Source organism: Nannospalax galili, unplaced genomic scaffold, assembly GCF_000622305.1.
Source record: "Nannospalax galili isolate Female #2095 unplaced genomic scaffold, S.galili_v1.0 scaffold664, whole genome shotgun sequence".
NCBI lineage: Eukaryota > Metazoa > Chordata > Mammalia > Rodentia > Spalacidae > Nannospalax > Nannospalax galili.
The window spans coordinates 4,602,926-4,629,103 of NW_008354274.1; the positions used below are offsets into that span (position 1 = coordinate 4,602,926).

Sequence of the window (26,178 nt, forward strand, 5' to 3'; positions counted from 1 at the left end):
CCTGCCTACTATGGCAAAGACTAATGCTATCTGTAATTAATGTCTTGAAAGATATTGACTGACTTTTTAAAAAATTATTTATTATTATTTTATATTTTATTTATCATTTTTATTTTATGTGTATGAGTATATTACCTGCATGTATATAAGTGCATTACCTGCATGTATATAAGTGCACCTATGTCATACATTGCCCACAGAGATACCGTAAGAGGGTGTTGGATTCCCCTAGAACTGGACTTAAGGACGATTGTCAGCCGCCATATGGGTGCTGGGAAACAAATCCAGGTCATCTGCAAAACTCAGTGCTCTTAACCAGAAGCTATAGGTGGAGGGTAGGGTAGAGTGGGGAGAGGTACTGGCTAGTTGGGAAGGAGTGTTAGGGGCAGACTGCGGTTCTGCAGAGGGTGTTCTGAGGCCCTGTGGCTCTATGGCTGCTCTGCTCTGGGACTGGGCTGCTGGCTTCTAGGATAAGGGTATGGACAGGGGAGCCCATCTCTTTAATGAAGGAGGTACTAATGGGAAAAGGCCATCAGCCCAGGGACCCAGGCGCCTAGGTTTGGGCAAGGATAACTTCTCATGGGATTTCAGCAAATTGAGGGAAAACATGAAAGATCAGGTTGTTCTTCTACTTACAGGCCAGCTCAAACAGGGCCGTGGCTGGAAGGCAGCTGTTGTGGCCATTAGATCTTCCCTGCACTGCTGTGGTCCAGGGAAGACCATGTCAGCTGAAAACCATCTCCATGCATTTGGGGGAGGGATTACTTGTTTTTCTTTTTCTTTTTTAAAATCTTGAGAACAGGGTCTTCCTGTAGCCCCAGCAGATCTGGCATTTGCTATGTAAATCAGGATGGCTTCAATCTCACAGAGATCTGCCTGCCTCTCCCTCCTGAGTGCTGGGACTCAAAGTGTACACCACTATGCCTGGCAATTGTTTTGTTTTTTAAAAAATATTTTCTTTATTATTGTTTTATGTATGTGACTGTATTGCCTGCATGTAGGTGAGTGCACCCATGTTGTGCATTGACCTCAGAGGAGGTCAGGAGAGGGCATTGGATTCCCCTGGAACTGGAGTTATGGATGGTTGTAAACCACCATGTGGGTACTGGGAATCAAACCTAGGTCCTCTGCAACAGTAACCAGTGCAGCCCCCAATTTTTTTTCCCTTGATGTATGAATATTTATGTGTATGAACACAGGTGTGCTAACACCATGATGCATAGGTGGAGGTCAGAGGACAGCCTTGGTTGTTGGTCTTTACCTTCAACCTTCTTTTGAGACAGTCTCTTTCTCTCTCTCTTTCAATATTTTATTTTTAATTTAAAATTATGTGTATTTATATGTCTGTGTGTGGGTATGTGTATGTGACTACAGTACCCACAAAGACCAGAAGAGGGAGTTTGATCCTCTGGAGCTGGAGTTAAAGGTAGTTGTGAGTCACCTGACATGGGTGCTGGGAAGCCAACTTGGGTCTTCTGAAAGAGGTATGTGTTCTTAACTGCTGAGTCATCTCTTAAGCCCCCAGACATGAGTTCTGGGGATTCAAGTCCTCATACTTGCATAGCAAGCACTTTATCCACTGAGCCATCTCTCCAGCCTGTTTTTTTAGCAACAGAGTCTGACCTTGAACTCCTGATCTTTCTACCTCCTCCTTCTGGCATAGCAGGCAGTCACCAGAACACCTGCCCTGCTAAGCACCTGGTTTTTGTGATTGGTTTGATTGAAAGACCTCTAGGAGTTCTAGCCAATGGACCCCTCCAAGTTTTCCAATACCCAGATTCTACAGTGCTATGGATGGAATCCCAGGCCTCATGCATGCTAGGCAAGTATCCTACCAACCCAGCCATACCCAAAGCCCAACATCACTTTTAATTCTTCTAAACAAAGCTTCCCCTCTTTTAAAAATAAAACACACTCATCAGAATACCAAAAACATGGAAAAGTTTGGTAAGAAAAATGTTTGTATGTTTTAGCATTTTTGACATTTTTTTCCTCAGAATTTTTAAGGCTGCCTTCAGGCCTCACACAGAGTGAGTCTGGCCTTGATGAGAGCTTAACAACCCTCATGGTTTTTGTGTGTATTAGTTACTTGTCTTGATGCTGTGACAAAATACCCGACTAAAACTAGTTAAGGGAGAAAGGGTTTACCCCGGCCCACAGTCAGAGGGTGCGGTCCATCATGGTGGGAAGGCATGGCAGCAGGATCGTGAGGCAGCTGCTCACATGTCATTACAGTCAGGAAGCAGAGAGATGAATGCTCACTTTATCCTTTGTATTCAGTCCAGGACCCCAGCCCATGGGATGGTGCCACCACTTGGGGTGGGGGGAGGTATCTTCCCACTTCAGTTAATCCTCTGTGGAAACATCCTCACAGACATTCCCAGAGGTGTCTCCTAGATGATTCTAGACATTGTCAAGTTGACAATTGCTACTATCATAAGGGCTGAGGTGACACCTGAGCCAGCAACCCTATCTTAAGGTGTCTTGTTCACAGAGGCCCAGGTATGTCACATCCCTGTTCCTGCAACAGCCCAAGCAGGCTGAACCTGTGGCCTCAGCCTCCATATCTGGAAACCTGTCACCATAGCTGATGGCAGCCCCTGGGCTGGGTGTCCAATCCAGTATTTCAGCATGGAAATTTCCCAGGGTGCTTTTCCCCTTGGGTCTGAGTGGGTATGCCATGGAATTACTGTTCTGAAGGTCTTGGTGTATGTTTGCTGTTTTTCGTTTCTTTTTTTCTGTAGTGTGAGGGTGGAGGCAGGGCCTTGCACATGTTCTCCTGAGCCACACCTCATCTGTAGGGTTCACTAGCAAGGTGCCCAGGCTTCGTCTGCAGTGCCCCCATATTCCTTCCCGGGTTGTTGTGCCAGTGCTGTGCTTGCTTTAGTACTGCTATTGAACCTTTCTGGTCGATAGATCTCACATGTTGATAGAATAGACAGTGTTCCTGCACTGTCTGGCTGGCTCTGGCCAGACTGCCCTGGCCCTGGCCCTCGCTGAATCGTTTCAGCTTCCTGATGGCTCCCAGATCAGTGCTTTCACCCCCACCCCCACCCTGGAGCTGAATCTAGGTCTGTCAGGGAGGCCCACCCAGATGCCCACACTCAAGAAGACTCTCCTGTTTGGAATCTGAAATACCAGTATGAGGAGCAGTATTTGTGTAGTGACTTTGGAATTATTCTTGTAACAGCATGGAAAGATTTCCCAGGGTGGATCATCCACAGCTGGAAAAACAGTTGTAGCTTTGAAGATGTTTTCCCAGGAACTGAGCTTGCGTCTCCTGCTGTTCAGAGCACGAACCCACCACATCTGACTTTGCTGAGCTCCAGGGGCGGGTAATAGCAAGTGCCATGGGTGCCCTGTTGGTAGTGCTCTTGGCATCCTGGTGAAGACTGCTCTGCTGTTGTCCAGTTGCCCACCTGAGAATGGCTAGGCACTAGGATCATGTGACAGATGCCTGTCTGAGTGTGACTGGGCACTAAGGGGCATGTGACAGATGCCTGTTTGAGTATGACTGGATACCAGGATCTTGTGAGATGCCTCCTGAATAGTGAGGAAGGGGTGGGCATCAGGACTCCCGTAAGCCCCTAAAGGTCATTGACCTTTCTGTGACAGGTGAGCTGCCTTCCATTCAGCATTCATTGGCAGTGCTTGTCAGTCATGTGTCATGTTGCTGTGATAAAATACTTGGCGAAAGCAGCTTAAGGGAGAAAGGTTGATTTTGGTTCATGGTTTGAAGGTGCAGTCCATCATGGTGGGAGGCATGGCGGCAGGAGCATGAGGCAGCTGGTCACATGCATCCACAGTCAGGAAGCAGAGAGATGGATGCTGGTGCTCAGCCCTCTGTCTCCTTTTTATTCAGTCCAGGACTCCAGCCTAGGGGATGGTACTGCCCACATTCTGGGTGGGTCTGCCCTCCTCAGTTAGCCTAGTCTAGAAACTCCCTTATAGGAATGCCCAGAGGTATGTCTCCTAGGTGATATTAGATCCTGTCAAGTTGGCAGTGTTAGCCATCACCTTCATCAAGGATGATTAGTAAAAATCAAGGCTAAGCCTTGGCCTGGGTGTCTTATCTTCACTCTGCAGGCCTAGGGCAAGACCCCTGCCCATGCTCAGGACACCTGGCTATAAGCATGTGATGGGTACAGGCCATCCTGCTGGTCTTTAAGACTAGGAACACAGCAGATACCAGTGCAGGACTAACTATCAGGTGGTGCTGAGATCCCCTCCTAGTGCATGGCCGGCAGCCGTGTTGCGTGGACTGTTCTTTCTGCCTTACAGTCTGTGGGAGCCCACTTGTACCTTGTTCCATGTTGAGGCGACCCTCTGCGCTCCTGTGTCGAATCTCAAGTGAGGTCATCCAGGGCCAGTATTTGGTGTTGGGCAGGTTGTATGAGGCAGCATGTGGAAGACAGAGCTTGTGCTGTCAGTCAGCCAGCCAGGGCCCTGTGACTGTACAGGTGGGATGGTAGCGAGCGGGAAGCTCTTCAGTGCTGGCGATCTCCATCAGGCCAGCAACAAGGTGGGCAGATGTGGATGCTTGTTGCTCCAAGCTCTCCAAACTCTCCAGAAGCCAGAGCCTGTCCCCTGGAGGCTCTTGCTCTGGTGTTAACTGTTGACTTCGAGGATACTCAGTGCTTCTCACTCTGTGCTTTGACAGTGTTGGGTGGTAGCAGCAGGAGGTGATGCCCTCTGCTGTCACAACCCTTGGTGCCAGGACCCTGGCCCTACAGAGACAGGGGTAACAACTGTCGGTGTCAGGACTCTCAGTCCTGCAGTGACGGGTTATAACCCTCGGGTCTTGGGTATTGGGACTTTGGTCCTTAACGCTTGGCAGCTCTCTGGGAGTCTTCCCGACACCAGAGCCTGTGATACCTCGTGCTCAGCTCTGCCCAGCTTTTGTTGTCTCCACCTCTGCCCTCAGAGCTCTTAGTCTGTTGTCACACTGCCACTGCTGTGGGGCTTGTCTTTCTTTGTGTTACTGACTCAGCCCGCTACTAAACATGAAGATCAAAATCACGCAAGAAGAGACTGCTGGAGATCTTTTATTGGGCCTGATGCTGTACCACCAGTGCTTTAGGGGAAGCATCTAATGTGTGTGCCCAAAGTGAACCCGACAGCTTGCTTATATACCCAGAGAAGGATTGGCTACCTAGCACAGCACACCTTCATGCAAATGAAGGAATGTCTGCACCAATCCCAGGCTTTTGCTGGGCTACCTGACGGGTGCTCCCCTTCTGCCTGGGTGTCAAAGACTGCAGGATCATTATAAGTTCATTGAAAGTCAGGGTAGCAAAAGGTCTCTCACAGCTATTTGCAGCCATGGTGGTAGGCGGTGCCTTCAAGAATCAGCATGGTGCTTCAGAAAACGGCTGTGTGGGAGCAGTCAGTCGGCTCTGTGACTGACAGTCCTTTTCCCAAGGCAGCCAGGAGATTAGTGGTTGGCCACTCTGGGCTCCTAACATCGCCACTGAAAGAGAAAATTAGGGCTGGGCGATTCTGGAAGTACTTGCTCTGCAAGCATAAGGACCTGGGTTAGCTCCCTAGCACCCACATGAAAAGCCAGGCATAGCAGTGTGTGCCTGTAACCCCAGGCTGGGGAGATGAGGCAGGAGGGTCCTGGAGCTCATCAGTGAGCTCCAGATTCAGTAGAGACTTTGTCTCAGACGATAATGTGACTGAGGAAGATGCCCGATATGGACTTCTGGCTGGCACACAAAACATTAACACTGCAAAGGGTGCCTATGGTAAAGTCTAAGTACTAACACTAATGAGGAGTTCTTGGTTAGCAGCTGATATGCATTACCGAGTTCTGCTGCTGCTGGGAGAGGCGGGCGCTGGCTGCTTGTCACTTGCCCATGCTGAGCAGTAGGGATTCTTTTGTTTTTGCATTTGGTCACGAGTGAAAATGTGGCCTGAACATCTCACATCTTCGGTTTCACACCAAGAAGTCTGGCCTGGTCAAGTCCAGCCTGCACATGCCCACAACAGTGAAGTGTGGACAGAGAAGTACAGCCAAACGGCTGCCTTGGGCCTGCTGCCCACAACATATTCTCTCTCTCTTTCCCTTTTTTCTTTTCTTTTCTTTTCTTTTCTTTTCTTTTCTTTTCTTTTCTTTTCTTTTCTTTTCTTTTCTTTTCTTTTCTTTTCTGTTTTGTTGAGACAGGGTCTCCCTGCAGCCCCAGCTGTCCTGGAACTCACTATGTAGACCAGGCTGGCCTTGAACTCACAGAGATCCGCCTGCCTCTGCCTCCCAAGTGCTGGGATTAAAGGCGTGTGTCACCACGCCCAGCTTCCACCTTGTTTTTGAGAATGTTCTTTCACACGTCTGGAGCTTGCCAACTAGGCTAAATTGGCTGACCAACAAGCCCCAGGGATCACCTCTCTCTGTCTCCCAATCTGGGATTACAAGCATGCACTACCATGCCTAGCTGTTTTTTCTTTTATACATGGGTGCTGGATATTAAACACAGGTCATCATGCGTGCAAGGTGAGCACTTAACCAGCTGCGTCGTCTCCCCAGCTCTTTGCATCTTTTCCTATGGAAAGAAGTCTTGTCCCACTCTTGGAGAGGAAGACCCAAGTTAGCCAGACTGAATCTGTGTATGTCACATGGGGTGTGTGCATGTGGTGTATGTGTACAGTGCACACACAGGGCTGGGGCTCCTGTCCTCATGGTGCCCCAGCGTTAGTGGGTTCTGCAGCCCTGGGAGTACATGCTATGCCCCAGTTACAGCTGAGTACCCTCCTGACATAAGAGTCAGCTGCGTTTGCCAGGCGTTTACTGTTGACGTCTAGCACTGACCTCAGGAGGCAGCGCTGGGTTCCCAGGCTGCCTCTTGGGTCCTAATGGGGCCACTTTGGTCCGGGTTCCCTCCAGCACCCATCGCCAGCATGTCTGGAAAGGGAACATGGGTTTGTAATGAGGGATGAAGGCTAGACGTGTTTCATGCATATAAATTTAGCTCCCTGTCCCGTTGTATTTTGCAAGAAATCTAATATGTGATATTTTTCTGTCTGTCTTCTTGTCCCAAACCACTCCTGAAGATAAACACAGCCACAGTACCATGCTGTGACTTTATCTAAAAATGCAATTTGCCCTGTGAAATTTTTTTTTTTCAAGTTTGAACTGGGTCTAGGTATGTGGCTCAGTTGGTCCAGTTCTTGCCTAGCCTCCACAAAGCCCTGGATTCTATTACCCCCCTGCATTCTGCGTAAGCCATGCCTGTCATCCCAGTACTCAAGTTCTGGGTCAACCTTGGCTAAGTAGTGAGGTTGAGGCCAGCTTGGGCTACATTAAAAAAAAAAAAGAAAAACCCAGAAGTTTGTTCAAGACAACAAATTGGAGGAATCTCCTTTTTTTAAAAATATATATTTTATATTTTTATTTTATGTGTACGAGTATATTTAGGGTTATGTTTAGTGTTAGCATTAGAGTTTGAGCTAGGTATAGGTTTAGGACTAGGGTTATGTGTACGGTTAGGCTTAGGTTTAGCTTCAATGTTATGGTTAAAATTAGTGCTAGGTTCAGGGTTATGGTTAGGGTTAGGCTTAGGTTAAAGGTAAAGTTTAGGTTTAAGGCTAAGGTTAGGTTTAGTCTTAGGATTATGGTCAGGGTTAGTTTTACTATTAGGTCTAGGGTTACGTTTTGGTTTAAGATAAGCGTCAGGGTTAGGGCTAGGGATTGTGTTAGGATGAGGGGTAAATTTAGGTTTAGAATAAATATTTGAGTTGGGTCTAGGATTAGGGTTAGATTTTTTTTTTAAATATTTTATTTAGTATTTTTATTTTTTGTGTATGAGTGTATTGCCTGCATGTGTGTGAGTGCACCCGTGTCATACAATGTCGCAGGGGTCAGAAGAACCTTTGGAGTCCTCTGGAACTGGAGTTAAGGATGGTTCGTAGATGCCATGTAGGTGCTGGGAACTGAACCCGGGTCCTCTGCAAGAGCAGTCAGTGCTCTTAACCTCTGAGCTATCTCTCCAGCCCTGTAGGAATCTCCTTTTACCCCACAGCACAGCCCTCACTGAAGAAACATGTTTTTGCCGTCCGGGGCCCAGCCATTGAGCACAGCCAGTGTGCAGTGAGCACTCATGCTGAGTGCAGAGCTAGTACATGCAGTCAGAACACGGCACCCGTCCTATCTGGTGAGCAGTCACTCTCCTAGTAGCACTCTTCTCAGGCACGTTGTATAATAACCAAGGTGTAGGTAACTCACTTTGATTTTCATGTACAGTTTGCTTGTGTTTGTCAGCTTGCTATCACTGTGACAAAGTACGTGAGAGAAACAATTTAAAAGGAGGAAAGGTTTGCTTTCATGTATGATTTCAGAGCTTTTGTCCATGGTCACCTGGTGTTATGGAGCCGTTTCCTCCGAGTTGAAACATTTCAACATGCAGAGGGGCTTTCTAAGGCTCAGGAAATGAAGTTGTAGGTAGAAACATCCCTTCTAGGAAGGAGGCGGGGTTATGAGATTCAGGTAGTAGGCAAATCTTAGAAAGTTGCTGAAACAGGCTATGCAGGCTCCTCCCTGGGCTAGGAAGCAGCACCCAGCTGGGCAGGGAGGAGACTGAGGAAGCAGCGCCCACCTGGGGAGGAGACCGACCAGGGCAGCTGCCTACATGCTATGCAGGGTGCTCTGGGAATGCAGTGTCCCTTGGTCGTCACCAGGTTGGGTGGAATTTTGGTGATACAGCTGCCAGTGAGTGGTCCCTGATCCTGTAAGTCACCTGTCACTCTTGCTGTGTAATCCCAGTAAACTGATCCTTAAGTTGGGTTTAGGTGGATGAACAGACATCTGTTCACGTCCCCAGAAGTCTCGATACAACACACCTGGCTCCATTCTTAGGGCTCTAGTGAGACAGCGTGCACATCGTGGTGGGGAAGGGGGACGGCTCACTTCAGGGTGGCCAGGAGGCAAGAACTGGACACAAAATACACCCTCAAGCTGTGCCCCCAGTGACCTGCTTCTTCCAGTAGGCCTGCCCCTAGGGTTTCCACCTCTGCCCCCTAGACCATTCAGTTCTGATCCATCAAAGAGTTAGTCCGTTGATGAGGTCAAAGCCCATATGATCCAGTCACGCACCACCACTGCTGCACTGCAACATTGGAGCCTTTAGGCCGTGTTCTGGATCCAGACCCTACCCTAGTGTGTGCTCAGTATCAGCGGATCAAGTTTTCTTAAGAGTGAGTATGTGTGTTCCATACATGTGGAGACAGGGTCTCCCTGTCGCCCCAGCTGACCTGGGGCTTGCTATCTGCCTAGATGGCCTTGATCTCAGAGCTCTGCCTCACTGGGATTAAAGGCACTGCCTTCACACCAGTCTTATTTTTAAGACTTTATTTTTTAATTTTCAGTTGCCTGTGTGTATGTGTGTATATACGCTTGAGTATGGGTTTGTGCATGTGTGTGCAGTGCCCTTGGAGGCTAGAAATGGGCATCAGATACCCTGGAGCTGGCTTCCTGGGTATCTGGAAGTACATGGCTTCCTGGGAACCAAAATCAAAGCAAGTGCTCTTAACTGCAGCCCCTCTACTTTATTCTTTTGTTTGTTTGGTTGGTTCTTTGGGCTTTTTGTTTCTTTGTGTGTTTTGTTTTTGAGACAGGGTCTCCTTATAACCCCAACTGGCCTGGAACTTGCTATGCAGGCCTGCGGCCTTGAACTCACAGAGATCGACCTGCCTCTGCTTCCAGAGTGCTGGGATTAAAGGCATGCGCCACCTATGCCGGCTCCCTACCTTATTCTTTGAGACAGGGTTTCACTGAACTCATGGATTTGGCTAGACTGATTGACCAGCGAGCCCCAGGAATCCTCCTGTTTCTGCCTTCTGTTCTGTGACAACTATTCTTAGGGAGATGGGAACAAATATGTCCCAGAGAGGCAACCAAAGACAGATCAAAGTAAGGATACCACCAAACTCCAACTTGGTGAACCAGTGGGTTTGTTTTTTACTGTTGTTGCATACAGGAGAATGGGTGAGGGGTTACTTACAGGAGCAGAAATGACTCAAAGACAGCTGCATCACCAAAAGCCCACCTCAGCATGGGTGACAGCTCAGGAAAGCAGGAAACCTGGAGCTCACTGCATGGCCTGCAGGCAGCTCGGCAGGTTGGAGAGTGTCCTTTCAGGCTCAGCTGGTCTGAGAGTCTCTCAGCAGTCTTTAGGGCTTATATATGTTTAGGGAGGGAGGAACCTAGTGAATCTGGTCAGTTTCAGGGATTTGGGAAGTTTACTTCCTGAGGTTAAGGAACTTCCCTTTAGAACACCTTACATCTTCCTAACCTGCCTGCAGGATGAAATGTCTCATCTCAGAGGAACTGCTATGCAATAGCTTCCTAGAACTAGGATTACGGTTGGCAGCTTTTTGCATGGGTGCTGGGGGCCAAACTCAGGCCATCTCCCCAATCCCTCTTAAGAGTTCTTGCCGGGCATGGTGGCGCATGCCTTTAGTCCCAGCACTCGGGAGGCAGAGGCAGGCGGATCTCTGAGTTCAAGGCCAGCTTGGTCTACATAGTGAGTTCCAGGACAGCTGGGGCTACAGGGAGACCCTGTCTCAAAAAAAGACAAAAAAACCCAAAAAGAGTTCTTAAGGGGAAATTGTCTGTCCAGAGGGGAGGGGAGGCTTGAAACCCGGGTGCTAAGCTGCTTCGGGCTTGGCTGGGAGGGTTCTGTGTCACTGTGGTGGGAGTGTCACCTGAGGAGTGGCCTCAGATGACACCAGGGGACCCACATGGCTACATGGCTGTGTTCAAGGCTTGAGAGGTCTCCAGGCTGGCTGGCTTAGGAATGAGTAGCTGACCCAGAACTGTGTCTCCTTTGCTCACTGTCCCACCCTTGCCCACTGTCCTGTCCACACGCCTGCTGCCTTCTTTGATGTCCTCTGCAAGCTGCCCTTTTACTTCCCAATTATTTTGAGGCAAGAGAGTCTGCTGTCGTCTTCTGCAGAAGCTTTTGGATCTGTTTGACATTGCTGACATGTCCTTCTAGCCCTCATTCAGGCTTTGATGGCAGATGTATAAAGGTGGGATGTGCTTTGAAACCCACTGGTTTTGCTGAGGAAGGAAGACCTGTGTCTGGGAGGGATGCACGGTGATGGACACTGTTGCAGTCTTCCTTGGCCTAGGCTGAGATTGGCACCTGGTTGGAACTGGAGTTTGGGTGCTAGGGCAGGAATAATACAGGGAGCCGTCTTCCTTTTCCTCCTCCTCCCCTCACTGTAAAACACACCTGAAGAAAATGCCTCTTTTATGAACCCATCCCTGGCAGAGTGCTGTAGACTCTTGACAGGGCAGCCCTTGACCTCATGGTGGCAAACAGCATGGCCTGACTGGGCTTATATTTTTTGTATGTGACTTTCTTGGCTACACTGTAAATCTTAGCCTGCCATTGTGCACAGCTCTAGATCGTTCTTTCTCATATGCGGCACTGTTTTTTTTTTGAGTTAGTAGACTTCTCTGGCAATTACTAACAGTGCTGTCATGCCCGCTCTTCCCCATGTGTGTCCTGTCAGCCTGTATATAGGTTCCTCTCGGGGACGTTCCTGGGTGCAGTCTTAGGGCTGTGATTCTTCATCTCCGCTAGATTCAGTGTGAACTGCCACCATGTGTGTACAGGAGTCCGGGGGTCGGGGGGGGGCTGTGCTGTGGAGGGTTGAGTTTGAGTTTGACCAGGTGTCAGCCCTGTATTCTCATCTGCAGGTGGGGCTGGGGTGTTGGCTTACTGCTCCAGTGGCCATCAAAAGGTCCCTGTCCTCGGGGTCACTAGGCTGAGGCTGCAGGTCCTGCTGCCCTATGCCAGGGCTGCCCTTCTGGCCACGTTTGGTCTCTCCACAGAGAAGTGCAAACCTAGAGTAAGAGGGAAGGTCAGCATGGAGTAGGACGTCACCCTTTGCTGAATAGTTCTGTCCTTTGCTGCATCTGTTAGAACTCCCAGGTCACCAGGTGCAGCCCGCACAGGGCAGAGCATCCCACCGTGTGACTGTGAGGGCGGGGCCATCAGAGCTGTTGTGGGAGGGTCTTACACACATGTTCTCTGTTCCTAAAATGTCTTGTATGACACATTATGTTCACATTACAGCCACTGCAGAAAGTGCAGGATGTAACGTTTCCTTGGTAACGCTGAGGATCGCCAGGCTCTGTAACCAAGTTGTGCCTGAGAATAGCATCCCATCATGGGTTCTGTGAATCTGTATGCCTGTGTTTGCCTGTGTATATCTAAATGTGTATGTGTCCATGTCATGCAAGTGTGTCTATGTACCTGTGTGGGTCTGTCTGTGCACAGCATGTGTGTGTACCCATGTTGTCAAAGGACTGATTAGAGGTGTCAGGGCCTTGCTTGGGCCTGGGATGGATGCACTACCAGTGCAGTGTGTGGGGTGGGGTGCAATGGGGCTTCTAGACACTCACTGCCTCCACTGCTTACAGCTTGTTTCTGGAGATGGACTTGTGAGTCCCCGCCGCACCCAGGTTCTCTGTGCCTTTGGAGCTGGCTTACGTGTGTGCTGCCCTAAAAAGACTGCCATGCTTATTCCTTGCATCCTTCCTGGCTAGTCACCTCTCCTCAAGGTGTTCTTTTCTGAGAGACCAAGTCTCAGGCTGGTAGTTTGTTCTAGATTCAGCTGGCTGTAGCTTGGGAGTGGGAGCAAAGGCAGCCTCTTGCAATTTTCATCATCTCTGGAGGCCATTGTGGTTTCTAAAGCCTGAACGTACTGTGGGCACAGTGTTCACTGCCCTCCTTTGCCATCAGTTTCCTGGGGTTGCCTGACTGCAGCCCTCACCTGTTCCTGTTGATGCTGCAAGAGCTGCGGTGGCCTAGAGGACAAGTGGCCTTGTGTGTCTCTTGAGCTGGTGCTCCCTGAAGCAGCTTCAATGCAGGCTCCAGGCTAAGGTTGTCCAAGCGCATCACCACCTATGCTGTCAGTGTGTGGAGGCTGCATGGGGAAGACAGACCTGGGTGTAGGTCAGAGAGGAGGCCAAGGCCTCCAGGGGAGGAGGGAGGAGGGCCTCGGCTTAGCTACTACTCTATTGTGCCGTCTCCCTTGGGACTGGTAGGTGCTCAGCGGAGCCAACTCCCTGGGTATACAACTGGAACCATTCCAGAACTCACAGCTGATTTCTTGTGATAAGTTTCAGACTGATCCCACCCTGGGAGAACAGGCAGGTTAGGGGGCCTTTTTGTTCTGTATTCCTGAGGTTTTCAAATGGGCTCCCACCCACTGCACAATGGCAGCAGACAGATTAGCTCAGCGGATGACGTCTTCTCAACACCATAGAACTGGGTATGTGAGAGAGCCAAGCTGCAGTGGGTTCATGTACATGTGTGTGTGCAGGTATGTGGTCTTAGGCACACTCCAGAAGCTGGCAGGCAGGGAGCCCATGGTGGGTACCATGCTTCTACTGCTCCAAGTAGTTGCTTTGGCTGTCTGGGCAGCTGAGCTGTGGGAAGGGTTTTCTGAGCCAGGACTCCTGTACCTTCTGCCCAGGCTCCATTCCCAGAGGACATGCTGGCCTGCTACAGGCCCTCAGCTCTTCCCTGTAGTCTGTGCCTGTGAGTGACATGCCCTGAGATATCTTACCAGAGCCTGAGCGGCTTGGGTGTGGTGACCCCGCCTCCTTGCTCTATGTTTTGGGTACCCACCAGTGAGCTGATTCCCCACCCTCCAAGCACCCTGGAAGCCTGGGTGCTAGTTGCCAGATGCTAGTTCAGTCTGGAAAGTTCAGTCTGGAATGAGTCTTCTCTCTGCTTCCTGGCCACCAGGATGTGAGCTGGTCTTTTACCTTTTCCACCATGATGAACTGGCACCTCTAAAAATGTGAGCCACAAGAAATCTTCCTCCTTAAAAAGCATCTGGAAGGAAGGTCTCCCCTGTCTCTTCTCTGTGGACTGGCCACCTCGAGTGCAGAGAGTGTGTTTTCCCCTAGTCTCCATTGGAATTGTTTCCTTTCTGTGCTGCTGGGACCAAGGACTTTGTGCATGCTAGGCAAGTATTCCACCACTAAACTATACTGCCATCTCTGTATGTATCACTGTGCATGTCTGTATGTCTGTGTACCTGTGTGTATGTCCTTGGTGTTATTTCTCAGGTGCCATCCATCTTGGTTGTTTTGAGACAGGGTCTCTCATCAGCCTGGAACTGGCCAGTTTAGACTAGGCTGGCTAGTCAATGAGCCCCAGCAATACTCCTGTCTCCACCTCTCCAACCCTGAAATTACAAGCACAGGCCACCATGCCTGTCTTTTTATGTGAGTGCTGAGAATCAAACTTAACCAACAGAACTGTCTCCCCAGACCCCAAGCTCTTGTTATTTTGAGATAGGGTATATGTAGCTGTATAGCTCAGGTTGGCCTCAAACCTGTAATCAGCCTCCTGAGTGCTGGGATTACAGGTGTGTGCTGCCACTCCTGGTCTGAGAGGTCTGAGGGTGTTCCTGTGTCTGTGGCAACACCCTAGGGTGACATGTTCTGTTCCCCTTGGACTTAAGTGCTGATCACTACCATCATTGTCCCAGTGTTTCAGGACACTGTCCCCATCCAGGTACCAACTCTGCAGAGGCCACGATTAGTTTCTCTTTCCTTTCTGCACCTGTTGCTTCTGATGTATATGTCAGACGGAGATGGCTGGACTGTCAAGCTGGGACTCGGGGATGCTGGGCTTCTGGGCCAGGGTGTGCGGGTGTCTGGCTCCCTCTGGCCTCTGCATGATGTGACTGAGAGCTGGCCTACACTTCTGTGAGTGATGGCAGAGCACGACTGCCTATGTTCCACTTGAATTTTACTGAAGTTCTTTCCTTCTGTTTTTAATTGAAAAGCCTATTGAAAGGCACCCCGGATAATTAGTTTCCCACTGTGGAAGACAAAATAAAGCTGGAATTACCAGACAGTGAGTGAGAGGAGAAAACTTTAATTAGGGGCTTCACAGTGAATGATGGAGGACAGCCTCTAGGATTCCAGCTGGCTTAGCCTGCTCCTGTTCAGGACATGCTTTGCAGCTGCTAATAAGCAGTATGAGCAGTGTCGGGTGTCTGCCCTTCAGGGGCCATGTAAGATAAGGGTGGGATTGCTATGCAGAAGATGCATACATGTAGGGGAGGTCAACCCGGAGCAACCCACCACCCAACATTTCTCCATCTCCACCCAGTGCTGAGTTATAGACATAACCACACTTGGCTTTTTATGTGGGTGCTGGGGATTTGAATTCAGGTCCTGATGCTTGGGCAACAAGTGCTCTTACCCTCTAAGCCATCTCCCCAATCCCAGAGCATTTGCCTCTGAATACTTCAGATGCTTCTTGAGGGTGGTAGTGTTATTCATGTCATATAGTACACTGGGCTCAGGAAATTAGACATTGGTATGGCATCTTAAACCACCTGATACCAAACCTCCTGATACCTTAGACCACCTATGTATTCAAATTTTGTCTGCTGGCCCCATAATAACTTTGTAGCCTTAAAATTTTTTTTTTGAGTTAGTCTTATATGGACCAGGCTAGACTTGGCTGCTTAGTTCTCCTCCCTCCACCTCCCATGTTCTGTGATTACAGGCATGCACCACCATGCCTGGCACATCTTTTCCCTGCAGGTAGACCATCCCTCCTGGATCTCCATGGCTTTTTTTTTGGCAGCATCGGGGATTTGCATTGCACTTTTCACTTGAACTTGGAACAGCTGCTCTGTCCTCGTGTCCTGTGACATTGATGCTTATGCTATGCACTGGCTCCTTGTTGCCACCTTAGGTTTTACTGACCTTTGCTCCCAATTAGATCAGGTGTACATCCCTGTATTAGAGCAGAAGAGATAGATGCCCTGCCCCTCAGGTGCTAGACTCCCTCCTCTGGAGGTGCCTTGTACTCAGGCAGGGATGGGCTGTTTCATCTGCTCTGCAGGGAAGCTCTGCTCTGCTAGACTGGGCTTTGCAGGTCCTCACCTGCAAGGGCTGGGGGCTTCTGCTCACATGAGCTTCTGAAGAAGGCTGCCGAAAAGCTGCTCTCACTTCAGATCCCTCCGTCTACCAGCCACTGCTTTCCCCAGGCAAGGATCTAGCACCCCATGCCCACGATCTTGCTTATTCCTTGCTTTATTATTATACTGTATTTATTACGTGAGCTGTATTTATCGGGTCATTACTGGAATGGACTCGGGTTGCTGTTTAATAGTCCATAACTGTTCATAATGGTTAACTCATCTTAATTATCCTGGTGCTCAGTTCATCCCCGTTTGGCCTGTGGGAGTCTTTAGGCTATCTCCTGTATCCTGGATGTGATCCTGACATCACAAAGCCTTTCTTACTGCAGAACCGTGTGTTTCAGGAGCCCCCATCCGAACTTGCCAGGTCTCAGTGGGGCCCAGCTGCTCTAGCCACCTTTGGTCCTAGACTCAGCAGATGAGCTAGGAGATGTGCACACCCATGTACCTACATATGTTCAGGCATGGTGCCTACATATGGACATACTCCCGGGAGCATGCACAGACTCATGTGTTCCCACCCACAGACATCCATGTGCATGCATATGTATGCAATTGTGGGCTCATTCCTGCTTTAGAAGTGTTGACATGTGAGCTGGAGCCATTAGCTCCCATCATTCCATGGTATTTGTACCCAGTTTGTATCTCCTTCTTTGTGTGTCTGTCTCCCCTCCTGCCCTGTGGAATGTGGCTTCAAGAACAAAAGCTTGACTCGTGTGTGCTTGGTGACAGTACAGCAAGCGGCTTCTGAATTCACCCCCACTGATGAGGTGGTTTTATCTGCCTGTCTATCTAGTGTGTACAGTTGTGTACCACTTCAAGTGGAGGTCAGAGGACAGCAGTCAGGAATCAGTTCTCTCCTTCCATCATGTGGGTTCTTTTGACTGCACTCAGGTTTTGGAAGGCAAGTGCCTTTACCTTCTGAACTGTATCGTTGGTTCGAAGTTTTGTTGTTAAAAGAAAAAAAAAACCTTTGTGTTGGCATACACCTTTAATCCCAGCGCTCGGGAGGCAGAGGCAGGTGGATCTCTGTGAGTTTGAGGCCAGCCTGGTCTACGTAGTGGGTTCCAGGACAGCTGGGGCTACAAGGAGGCCATGTCTCAAAAAGAAAAAAAAAAGAAGAAAAAGAAAAAGAAAAAAACCCTTGAATTAAAAATTCCGATCTATGACCCAGTTTGGCGGTGCATGCCTTTAATCCCAGCACTTTGGGGGCAGAGGCATGAAGATCTCTGTGCGTTCAAGACCACCCTGGTCTATGTAGGGAGTTCCAGGCCAGCTGGGGCTACAGGGGGACCCTGTCTCAAAAAGACAAGAAAAAGAAAAAAAAAGTTCTGAACTATGCAGAGAATTCATTTTTCTTTCAGTTAAATTCAGTGCAAAGTATAAAAATGCTACTATTGAAGTTGTCAAGAGAAATCTGCTAAGATCTCTTAGAAAGTTCCTTAAAGGAATAAGAACAAGTCGTTTACCACTGTGAGCTGGTAATAAAGAAACAGGCATTTCAATTGAAATCATCAGGAAATTACTTCAACCATATGCTTATTATAAAATCAAAAATTCAAATATTATGTGTGTTGCTCTGTTACAATTATAACTTGTGATGAAAATACTGAGCCAAATCTTGTGGGGTGTTTGTTTGTTTGTTTGTTTTAAAACATGGTCTCACTATGTAGTCCAGGCAGTCCTCCTGGTAGTAGGCAAGCACTCTACCAGCTGAGCTCTATTGGGCCTAAAAACTATATACTTTTAAGGTTGAATTGTACAAGTAATGTTGTATGGAAGAAAATCCATCTTTGGAAATATTAGATCATTCTTATGGTAAAAGCATTAATGGGGCCAGCAAGGTGGCTCAGCAGGTAAAGGTACTTGCTAGAAAACTTGAGTTTTTACTGGAGCTAGTGGAGCTAGGGAGATGACTCAGTGAGTAAAGTTCTTACTGCACAAGCATGAGGACCCACATCTGGAGCTCAGGCACCCATGTAGACCAGCGAGGCAGTGTGCATTGGTAACCCCAGCCCTTGGTGAATGTGTTTAGAGATGAGCATATACCTAGGGCTTACTGGCCAGCCAGTCCAGCCAAAATAGAGAGCTTGGGTTCAGTGAGAGACCCTGCCTCCAAAAATAAGGTAGAGCGTGAAGCATTAGTGAATTAGAGGCAGGCACTACTGGATTTTACACACAGTCAGGGAGTACTGGATCTTACACACAGGCAGGCTGTATGGATCTTACATACAGGCAGTACTGGATCTTACACACAGGCAGGCTGTACTGGATCTTACACACAGGCAAGCTGTACTGATCTTACACATAGGCAGGCAGTACTTGATCTTACACATAGTCAGGCAGTACTGGATCTTACACACAGGCAGGCTGTACTGGATCTTACACACAGGCAGGTTGTACTGGATCTTACACACAGGCAGGCAGTATGGATCTTACACACAGGCAGGTTGTACTGGATCTTACACACAGGCCGGCAGTACTGGATCTTACACACAGGCCGGCAGTACTGGATCTTACACATAGGCAGGTTGTACTGGATCTTACACACAGGCAGGCAGTATGGATCTTACACACAGGCAGGCTGTACTGGATCTTACACACAGGCAGGCACTACTGGTTTCAGTGCTGTTCATTGAAGAGCGAATGAGAGGCCATCCCCAGCATGCCACCTTCAGGGCCTGGCAGCAGAAAAGCTCCACAGAATCTCTGTGCTGCATCGACCTTTTGGGAAAAACAACCCAAAGTGACATCAAATGTGCTATCAAGCTTGATGACTGTCATTTGTGTTTTTTAAACTCCAGTGTCTACTGGGTGGTGGGGTGGAGGGCTCCTTTCTATCCTGCTGCAGCACCTTACTGTCTTCACCAGGGCCCAGAAGAGAGGGAGAGCTGGGGCATAGTCAGAGCTAATTATTAAGCTCCGGAAAGGTGAATGGATGGTTTTCAGTGCTAAGCAGGTTTTCAGTGGCCATGGTCACTGCTCCAGCTCGTCCTAGGGTTTGAACTGCATTTGTACATGGGAGTGAGCCAGGTTACCAGGAAACAACAGCGCAATTAAAACGCCTTGATTTTATCTTGTAGTGTTCCTGCCAAGAATAATTACGTTAGCCTCAGCTCAGCTCCCAGACACATGCTTGAGGAGGGACCAAGTGAGCTGTGCATAGCCTTTCAGGACCAGCCACCTCTACCCTGCCCCACTCACAGACTTGAGTTCTAGAACCCCAAGATCCTTTGTCTTCTGAGTCAGGTCCTAACCCCCTTAGGTCCAGCCCTCTGCCTTACCTCACCCTTCTAGCCATCGTGTGTGCCCGGGGGCCTGGGGGTGCACATCTGTGGTTCTCCCCATCACTCCCAGAGCAGTTCTGCCCCCAGGTTGGTAGACTTAGACGAGTGTTCTGAGGCATAGTGGCAGGCAGGTGCTTGGGCCTACCTCAGGCTGGCTTGTGGAACACTTGAGGATCCAGAGCCCCAGGAAGGAGCTGGCATTGACTTAAGGGACAGCAGTTCTGCAGGGCCTGAGGGTTGCAAGATTCCCACTGGACTACTTGCTGCTGCTCAGAGGACCGGAGAGGGGTGCAGCTGGCCCAGGGCTAAGTCACCTGAAGGAGTTCCATCCTGAACAATGTTCTGTGGCTTTAGACTGATGCAGTTTTATCCCCGGGGTGCAGAGGGTCACCCTGCTTGAGTTCCAAGTACCCCGGCTGCCTATGATGTCATCGTGTTTTCTTGCATGCTAGACAACAGAACTGCCAAGCTTGGAGCCTGAGGTTCTGTTCCTGGCCCTGTCCTTTATTGTCCAGTTTGGAGTGTTCATGGGCTCTAAGCATCTAGTATCTTCTCTGTATGATGTGGATAGTGGACCTCAGGGGGCTGTTGGGAGCATCAGACTCTGCTCAAGTTGTCTTTTGTCTGACACCTTGACTGCCTCCCACTGTGCCTGAGAATAAAGTCGTGGCATGTTTTGGGTATCTGTGTGTCACTCTGTGTCACACTAGGCTGAGAATGGCCAGCAGATACCACCCATGTAGGTGAATGTGAGATGTTAGGGCCCATCCTTGGACTGGAGGGTCTTTTCCTGTGACCATCACTAAAGTCAAAGGGGCATCCTGGATCAGGTACTCTACTCATCTGACAATGATGTCACCCTGCTGGGGCCTGTAACCACATTCTCAGCTCCAGTGTCATCTCTGTCTTGTGCTTTCTGTAGTAGCACCACCCCGTGGGCTGGTCACATCATGGGGGCTTAAGTATTGTTACCCCTCTTGACTATGCAAAGGCTGCATGCACACTTTGCAGGGATAGCTGGAGCAGAGGGAGGGTCTCTAATCGAGTTATGGTGTTCTGTGGGACAGTACCATGTGTGAGCCTTCCCCCATGGGGGTTTTCCACCTCTTGGCTTGTGAGGATCATCCTGAAGGAGGTCCTGCTCAGGTAGAAAGCCAGCCTTGTGTGGGACTCAGGGTGCTGGATGCCACTGCTCAAGTGACAGCTGGGGACAAATGCTTTCATTCTTGGAGAAGACTTGTACCCTGGATCACTAGGACAGAGAAGGCAGGGCACGCCAGGCTGGCAGCCATGCACCCTGTGCGGCTTGGCTGATGTTTCAGCTCTGCCGAGTCTACTGGTCACCCATCCTTAAGTTCACTCAGCTTTTTCCTTAAGTGTATTTATAAATAAAACTTATTATCAGAAATAAAAAGCAGGATCCTAGCTCTGAATGGAAAATGGCACATTCTATAGAGACAGGCCTGTCATTTCTCTTACTTATGTGTAACCATATGTATTCCCTTCCAGTCCTACCCCTGTCCTCCAGGGGCCCAGAGCCCCCAGGCTCCTTGGCCAGAGCAGTGGGCCTCTTAATGTGAGCAACCACCTGGGTATGTGGGCAGGGAGTAGAAGCAGAGCATGAAGCAGCCTGGTCTCACGATACAGGACCAGGGCCCCTTCCTGCTGGCCCTACTCTTACCCTGAGACTCCCAGCCCACTGCATAGCTCCCAACTCAGAGTCTCAGAGTCCACTGGGAACACAGAGCTGTGCCAGGCAGACCCCTGGATGAGACTAAGCGTAGCCTTCTACATTGGTAACAACACGTTTGGTGTCCAGACACTACAGCTTGTGTTAGCCCATGCTGTTCTAGACACCCCAGAAGTGCCAGACTTGTGAAACTGTAGGCATAGTTTCTTTGGCAAGGAAGGGGCCATGCTGATGTAGTGGCTCTTTCTCATCACCCCCTCCCTCATTCCATGTCTAACTCCTACTTAGGAACACTGAGGAATCAGCCTGTGGCTACATTTTATTGACAGAATGATGCTGCAATCCTTAGTTCTTTTTACATTATTAGTGTGAACGAACCATTTGCATCTCATTGTTTATCTTTGTAGAGGCAAGTCCTTCAACCATGTTATAACATCTTTTGGCGGCTCCCATTGCCCTGCACAGCAGCACCTGTAGCTTCCTTAATGTAATGGCGAAGACCCTCTTAAATAAACCCAGTGTCAAGATGGGCATCCCAGAGCAGGTAGGCACCCAGACCAAGTGGGCATCCCAGAACAGGTGGGCTCCTAGCCTGGTGGGCACCCAGACCTGGTGGGGTCTGAGAGCAAGTAGAAACTTAGTCCAGGTGTGCATTCCAGAGCAGTCAAGCACCCTGGAACAGGGGCACCCACAGCAGGTGAGCTCCCAGAACAGAAGGGTATCCTAGAGCAGGTGGGCACCCAATGCAGGTAGCTGTTTGTTAAAAAGCTGTTTGGGCTTTCCCAACTCAGACACCACTGCTTACTCAAGTGTTATAAGTGACAGCTGGGGTGGCCCCACTTGCCTTCTGGGAAACAGGAAGAAGACTCAGGGATTTGGGGGCACTGGGTAGTATGTACATGTCAATTATACATTCATTGCAGGCAAGGGAAATGTAGCCAGTTTCAGTTGGGTCCATGTGTTCTGTCTCTGGACTCCATCCCCCCAGGTCACAGGCATATAGCAGACATGTAACTAAGATGCTCCCCTGGAGTGCCCCCATCCTTCTGACTGTCACTGGTCAACAGCAGGGTTGTCTTCTGGGGACACAGGACATAGAGAAGCAAGCCTGCATGGTACCCTCTGAGGTCAGAGGTTAAAGTCACTTGACCAGCTGCCCTGAGCTTCTGAATCTGGATGGCAGCATCTGCAAGTTGTGCAGTAAGCAAGGGTCTGGAGCGAGGCCTCCTGGCAGCCCCAAAGATGATTGGCAGCGGGACCCTCTCCGAGGCACTGGGGTTTAAGAGCCGGGCACCTGTGTCAGTGTGTGCAGCTCCAATGAGCAGCACCAGCTCGTCCCCATCCTCCTCCTAGCAGGAAATCCCTCACACAGCACTGCTGAATCTGACATCTGACTGCTCGGTGGGTGCTTTCAGGGAAGACTGCCTTGACATCCTGTGACAGCACCAGCCTGTCCCCCATCCTTCCCAGCACTGCTAAACCTGACATCTGACTGCTCAACACTGTCAGGAATGACAGCCTTGAGCGTGGCGTGGCAGAGGCGGTTCAGAGCTGGCAGGCTGGTCTTCTGCTCTACATACAGCCTCAGCTTGTCCCTGAAGGTCTCCCCGAGGAAGCTGTAGATGAGGGGATTCAGGCAGCTGTTGGAGAAGGCTGCCAGGTTGACGATGTGGCCGGTCAAGGGGTAGGCGTGGCGGAAGGACTGCTTGCAGGGCATGTCCCCCGGCTGCTTCCACTGCAGGAGGTGCACACTGATGAAGACATTCTCTGGCAGCCAGCAGATAAAGAAGACCAGGACAACAGCAAAGATCATGCGCAAGGCCTTCTGCCTGCGTGGGCGCAGGCCACGGTGCCTATGGGCACGGATGAGGGCCCGCACGATGAGGGAGTAGCAGAGGCCAATGATGGCAAAGGGCACGATGAAGCCCAGCGTGACTTCCAGCCACTGAACCTCCCTGACATCAGCGAAACAGAAACAGGCCTCCTCGGTGTGCCGCAGGTGCACGGCTGTGAAGGGCACCAGTGTGGCGGACACGGAGGCCATCCAGATGAGGCCACAGCTGAGCCTGGCATGGTGCTTGGTACGGAAGAGGCCACAGCGCATGGCCTTGGCCAGTGCCAGGTACCTGTCAAAGCTCATCCAGGTGAGGAAGAAGACACTGCTGTACATGTTGATTTGTAGGAACAGGGACATGAAGGTACATAGCACTGCAATGTCATAGTACTGCTCGTGCAGGTTGAACACCTCAATCAGCGAGTCAGCCACTAGGATGAGGTCAGCAGCTGCCAGGTTGATGAAGTACAGGTCGGGGATTGTCATCTTCTCCCGGAAACTGATGTTCACCACCAGGATGAGGATGTTGCCCACAAAGCCGATGGGGAAGAGGAAGATGGTGTAGAGGCATGAGAGGAAGAGTGCGATCACATACTGCTGGTGCTCCGAGAGGTCTCCCGTGAGGTTCCCTAGGGCAGTGCCCTGCTTCAGGAGGGACCAGTTGAGGGCCCCATCGGGGAGGGACAGGTTGAGGGCCCTGGGGGTGCAGTTGGGAGCGGCCAGCCACACAGGACCTGAGTAGACATCCATGCCAGAGGCATGGGCTGGAACAGTTTCATCCATGGCTTCCCCCCACCTTCAGGACTTGCCAAAGGTGGGACAGAAGTCTGTTTTAAGCAAGGACTCCATCTTTACAAAGCAAGGTGATTCTCTTGGCCTCGAGCCAGGCATTAGTAAAGCAGGGAAAACCATGTGTGTGTTTGGGCGCAGGAGAGATGGAGTCTTGTCAGCCTTGGGAAACCAAAAGTTTGGCAGGCATAGTGTCCAGTGTCTGGGCTGGAGCTGGCTTGGGGCTGCTGGTGGGCAACTGCACTTGCTGCCTGCTTACTCTCTGGGTACCTATGGAGGCAGATAGGACAAAGTTAAGCATCTTGAGGAAGCCATATGATTGGCCTGGATGCTGACTGTCATCCTAGAGAGACAGTAACCCTAGTGACCCCAGGCTGAAGCCAAAGAGAAGAATGTGGAAGTATCTGCTCTTGACCCCTAAGGGCGTCTTGAGTTGGGGATGGACTGTGTGTGAGTCATGGCAGATGCAGTGGGACCATCAGATAGCTGGCTCATGAAGTAACATGCATGTGTGGTGTGGGAATCCAAGGAAAACTACTGTTTGTTGGGACAGGAAGTCTCATTAATTTCAGCAGCTGTTAAAAAGCAATAGAACATGGGAAGGGAAAAACCCAGCCCTTCTCAAAGGTAGTTTGAGCAGCCTGGCGGTAGCCTCCTTTTCTCTTGAGGAAAGTAGGTAAAAGAAGTTTTGCTTTTTTGCTAGTAGAAGTACTGAGTTTGGATAGCAAACTGCCAAAAATAGAAGTCAAAAGAATAAGAAATAAAAATTGTCATTTGTGAGCTGGGGTTTACCTTGCACACACGAGGGCTATGGGTTCCATCCCTAGCATCACAGCACACACACATACGCAGTTGGGTTTCGTTTTGTGAAACAGTGTTTCATGTAGTCTAGGCTGGCCTCAAACTCACTGTGTAGTTACATTGACCTTGGATTCCTGATCCCCCTGCCTCCACCTCCTGAGTGCTGCGGTTACAGGTGTGGCCACTAACACCCAGTTTATGTGATCCTAGGGGCGAAACCCAGGACCTTGTGCATACAAAGCAAGCAGTCTACCAACTGAGCTAACAGCCCCAGCCCCACAGAGTTTAAGAAACAGTGTTACCCAGGCGTGGTGGAACACTCCTGAGGTCCTAACTACTAGGGAGGTTGAGGTAGGAGGATCACTTGAGCCTAGGGACTTGAGACCAGCCTGGGCAACAGTGTGAAACCCCATCTCAAGAAAATGAGAGAGAGGGAAAGTGAGAGGGAGGGTGGAAGAAATGAAGACATTTTAGCCTTTTAACAGATTGCTGTGAAATGTGTTTTATGTTGCTGCAATCTGGAAGCTAAGTTTCCTTTGTGGCTGGGAGGACACAGATGGGGGCTTTCCTAGCTTGTTTGACCCTGTGCCCCAGGTGCTCTGTGGCATGACCAGGGTTCTCAGTAACCTGGCAGTATCTGGAGACTCTGGGAAGTCACAGCGAGGGAGGTGCTGACATCTGGGTGGAGACCAGAAGGGATGCTGTTTGGTGCTCCATATTGCCCTGAGCAACTCCTGTCTCAGCAAAGCACTTCAGCCCACAGTCAGCGCCGGGCCAGGGTAAGGAGCAGTGAACTGGCCTGCCTCCCTGTTGCTTTTCTTGTGGGAGTTGCATTTTATTTTGAAGTGAAGCAAAACCAAACCAGAGGTTTGTTGGCTTCTCTTTCCCCAAATACTACTATAATAAAATAAGGAGAGGAGGAGAGGGGCAGTTGCCCTGGCCACGACCCATCCTGAAGGTACGGGTGGGTAATGTGCACTGAGCTGTGGCGGGTGACCTGACCGACCCATCTTGCCCAAGTAGTCCCCATCTGAGCTGCAGAAGCCCCACTGTTCTAAGAGTCCACCCACAGTGTTAGGGCTTCCATTTAGTTTCTTTTAAGATCTACCCAGAGTACGATGTATGAGTTGGAAACTCGGAGGCTTGAGCTCAACTCTAACTTAACAGCAAGCAGAGCTCTAAAGTCTTGCTCTGTCCCAAGCCTGTTGACTCCTCTGTGGGGAGCAGTACGGAAGCTACATCCTGGAGTGTGCCCTTGACCCAAACTGCTGCTGCTCTGGTCTGACATCATTTCGTTTTCTCCCGTTTGTCCAGGTCCAAGAAAGCGAGGCCAGGTTTCTGGCACGCTTGCTGGCAGATGTTCCGTCTGTGGAGAGGGCTAAGCCACTGGGACATTCCTGGTGCAGGAGTGACTGCAGTGGTATTATTAGGCGTAGCCAGGAGCCAAATCAGGGCACACTCTTGGCTGCACCTGGGCAGAGCCCCCCAACTCTGTCACCTGTAGTGTGCTATCCCTGGAGACTGGGGGTGCATGCCTGTCACTCCATTCCCATCCCAAGACTACAGGAAGTCCTTAGCAGCAGGGGCAGGAGCACAGTTCTTACCTGTGTCACAGTCTCCCCGGGCTACCTATGTTCTGAGCAGAGCCGTCTCTTATCCCACCTTGGGAGACTGATGGAGGTTCACCATGAGCTTGCCTCAGGGGAGTGACCCTGGACTTTGCAGCACTTTGGGCATGACGCCTAGCAGGGAAGCAGCAGGAAAAAAGGAGAAAGACCTGCCAGGGAAGGAGCAGACTCTGCCTGTGGCTGTCTGCA

At 50.0% G+C, this 26,178-nt stretch overlaps 2 protein-coding genes across 2 annotated transcripts in view; one reads left to right on the forward strand and one right to left on the reverse strand.

The window, feature by feature from the left end:
- The window catches only part of CUNH7orf50 (chromosome unknown C7orf50 homolog), a 122,134-nt gene that overhangs the window by 18,366 nt on the left and 77,590 nt on the right, over positions 1 to 26,178 (forward strand). The window lies entirely within an intron of this gene.
- Positions 21,349 to 26,168, reverse strand: Gper1 (G protein-coupled estrogen receptor 1). The gene is made up of 2 exons (XM_008851434.3): positions 25,966 to 26,168; positions 21,349 to 23,830 (listed from the first exon to the last, which is right to left on the reverse strand). The coding sequence occupies exon 2, from the start codon at positions 23,552 to 23,554 to the stop codon at positions 22,349 to 22,351; it is 1,206 nt and encodes a 401-aa protein (XP_008849656.1). The 5' UTR covers positions 23,555 to 23,830; positions 25,966 to 26,168; the 3' UTR covers positions 21,349 to 22,348.

Excerpts from the sequence above, each read along its gene's own strand:
- Gper1 (XM_008851434.3), bottom strand. The coding sequence starts at position 23,554 with ATGGATGAAACTGTTCCAGCCCATGCCTCTGGCATGGATGTCTACTCA.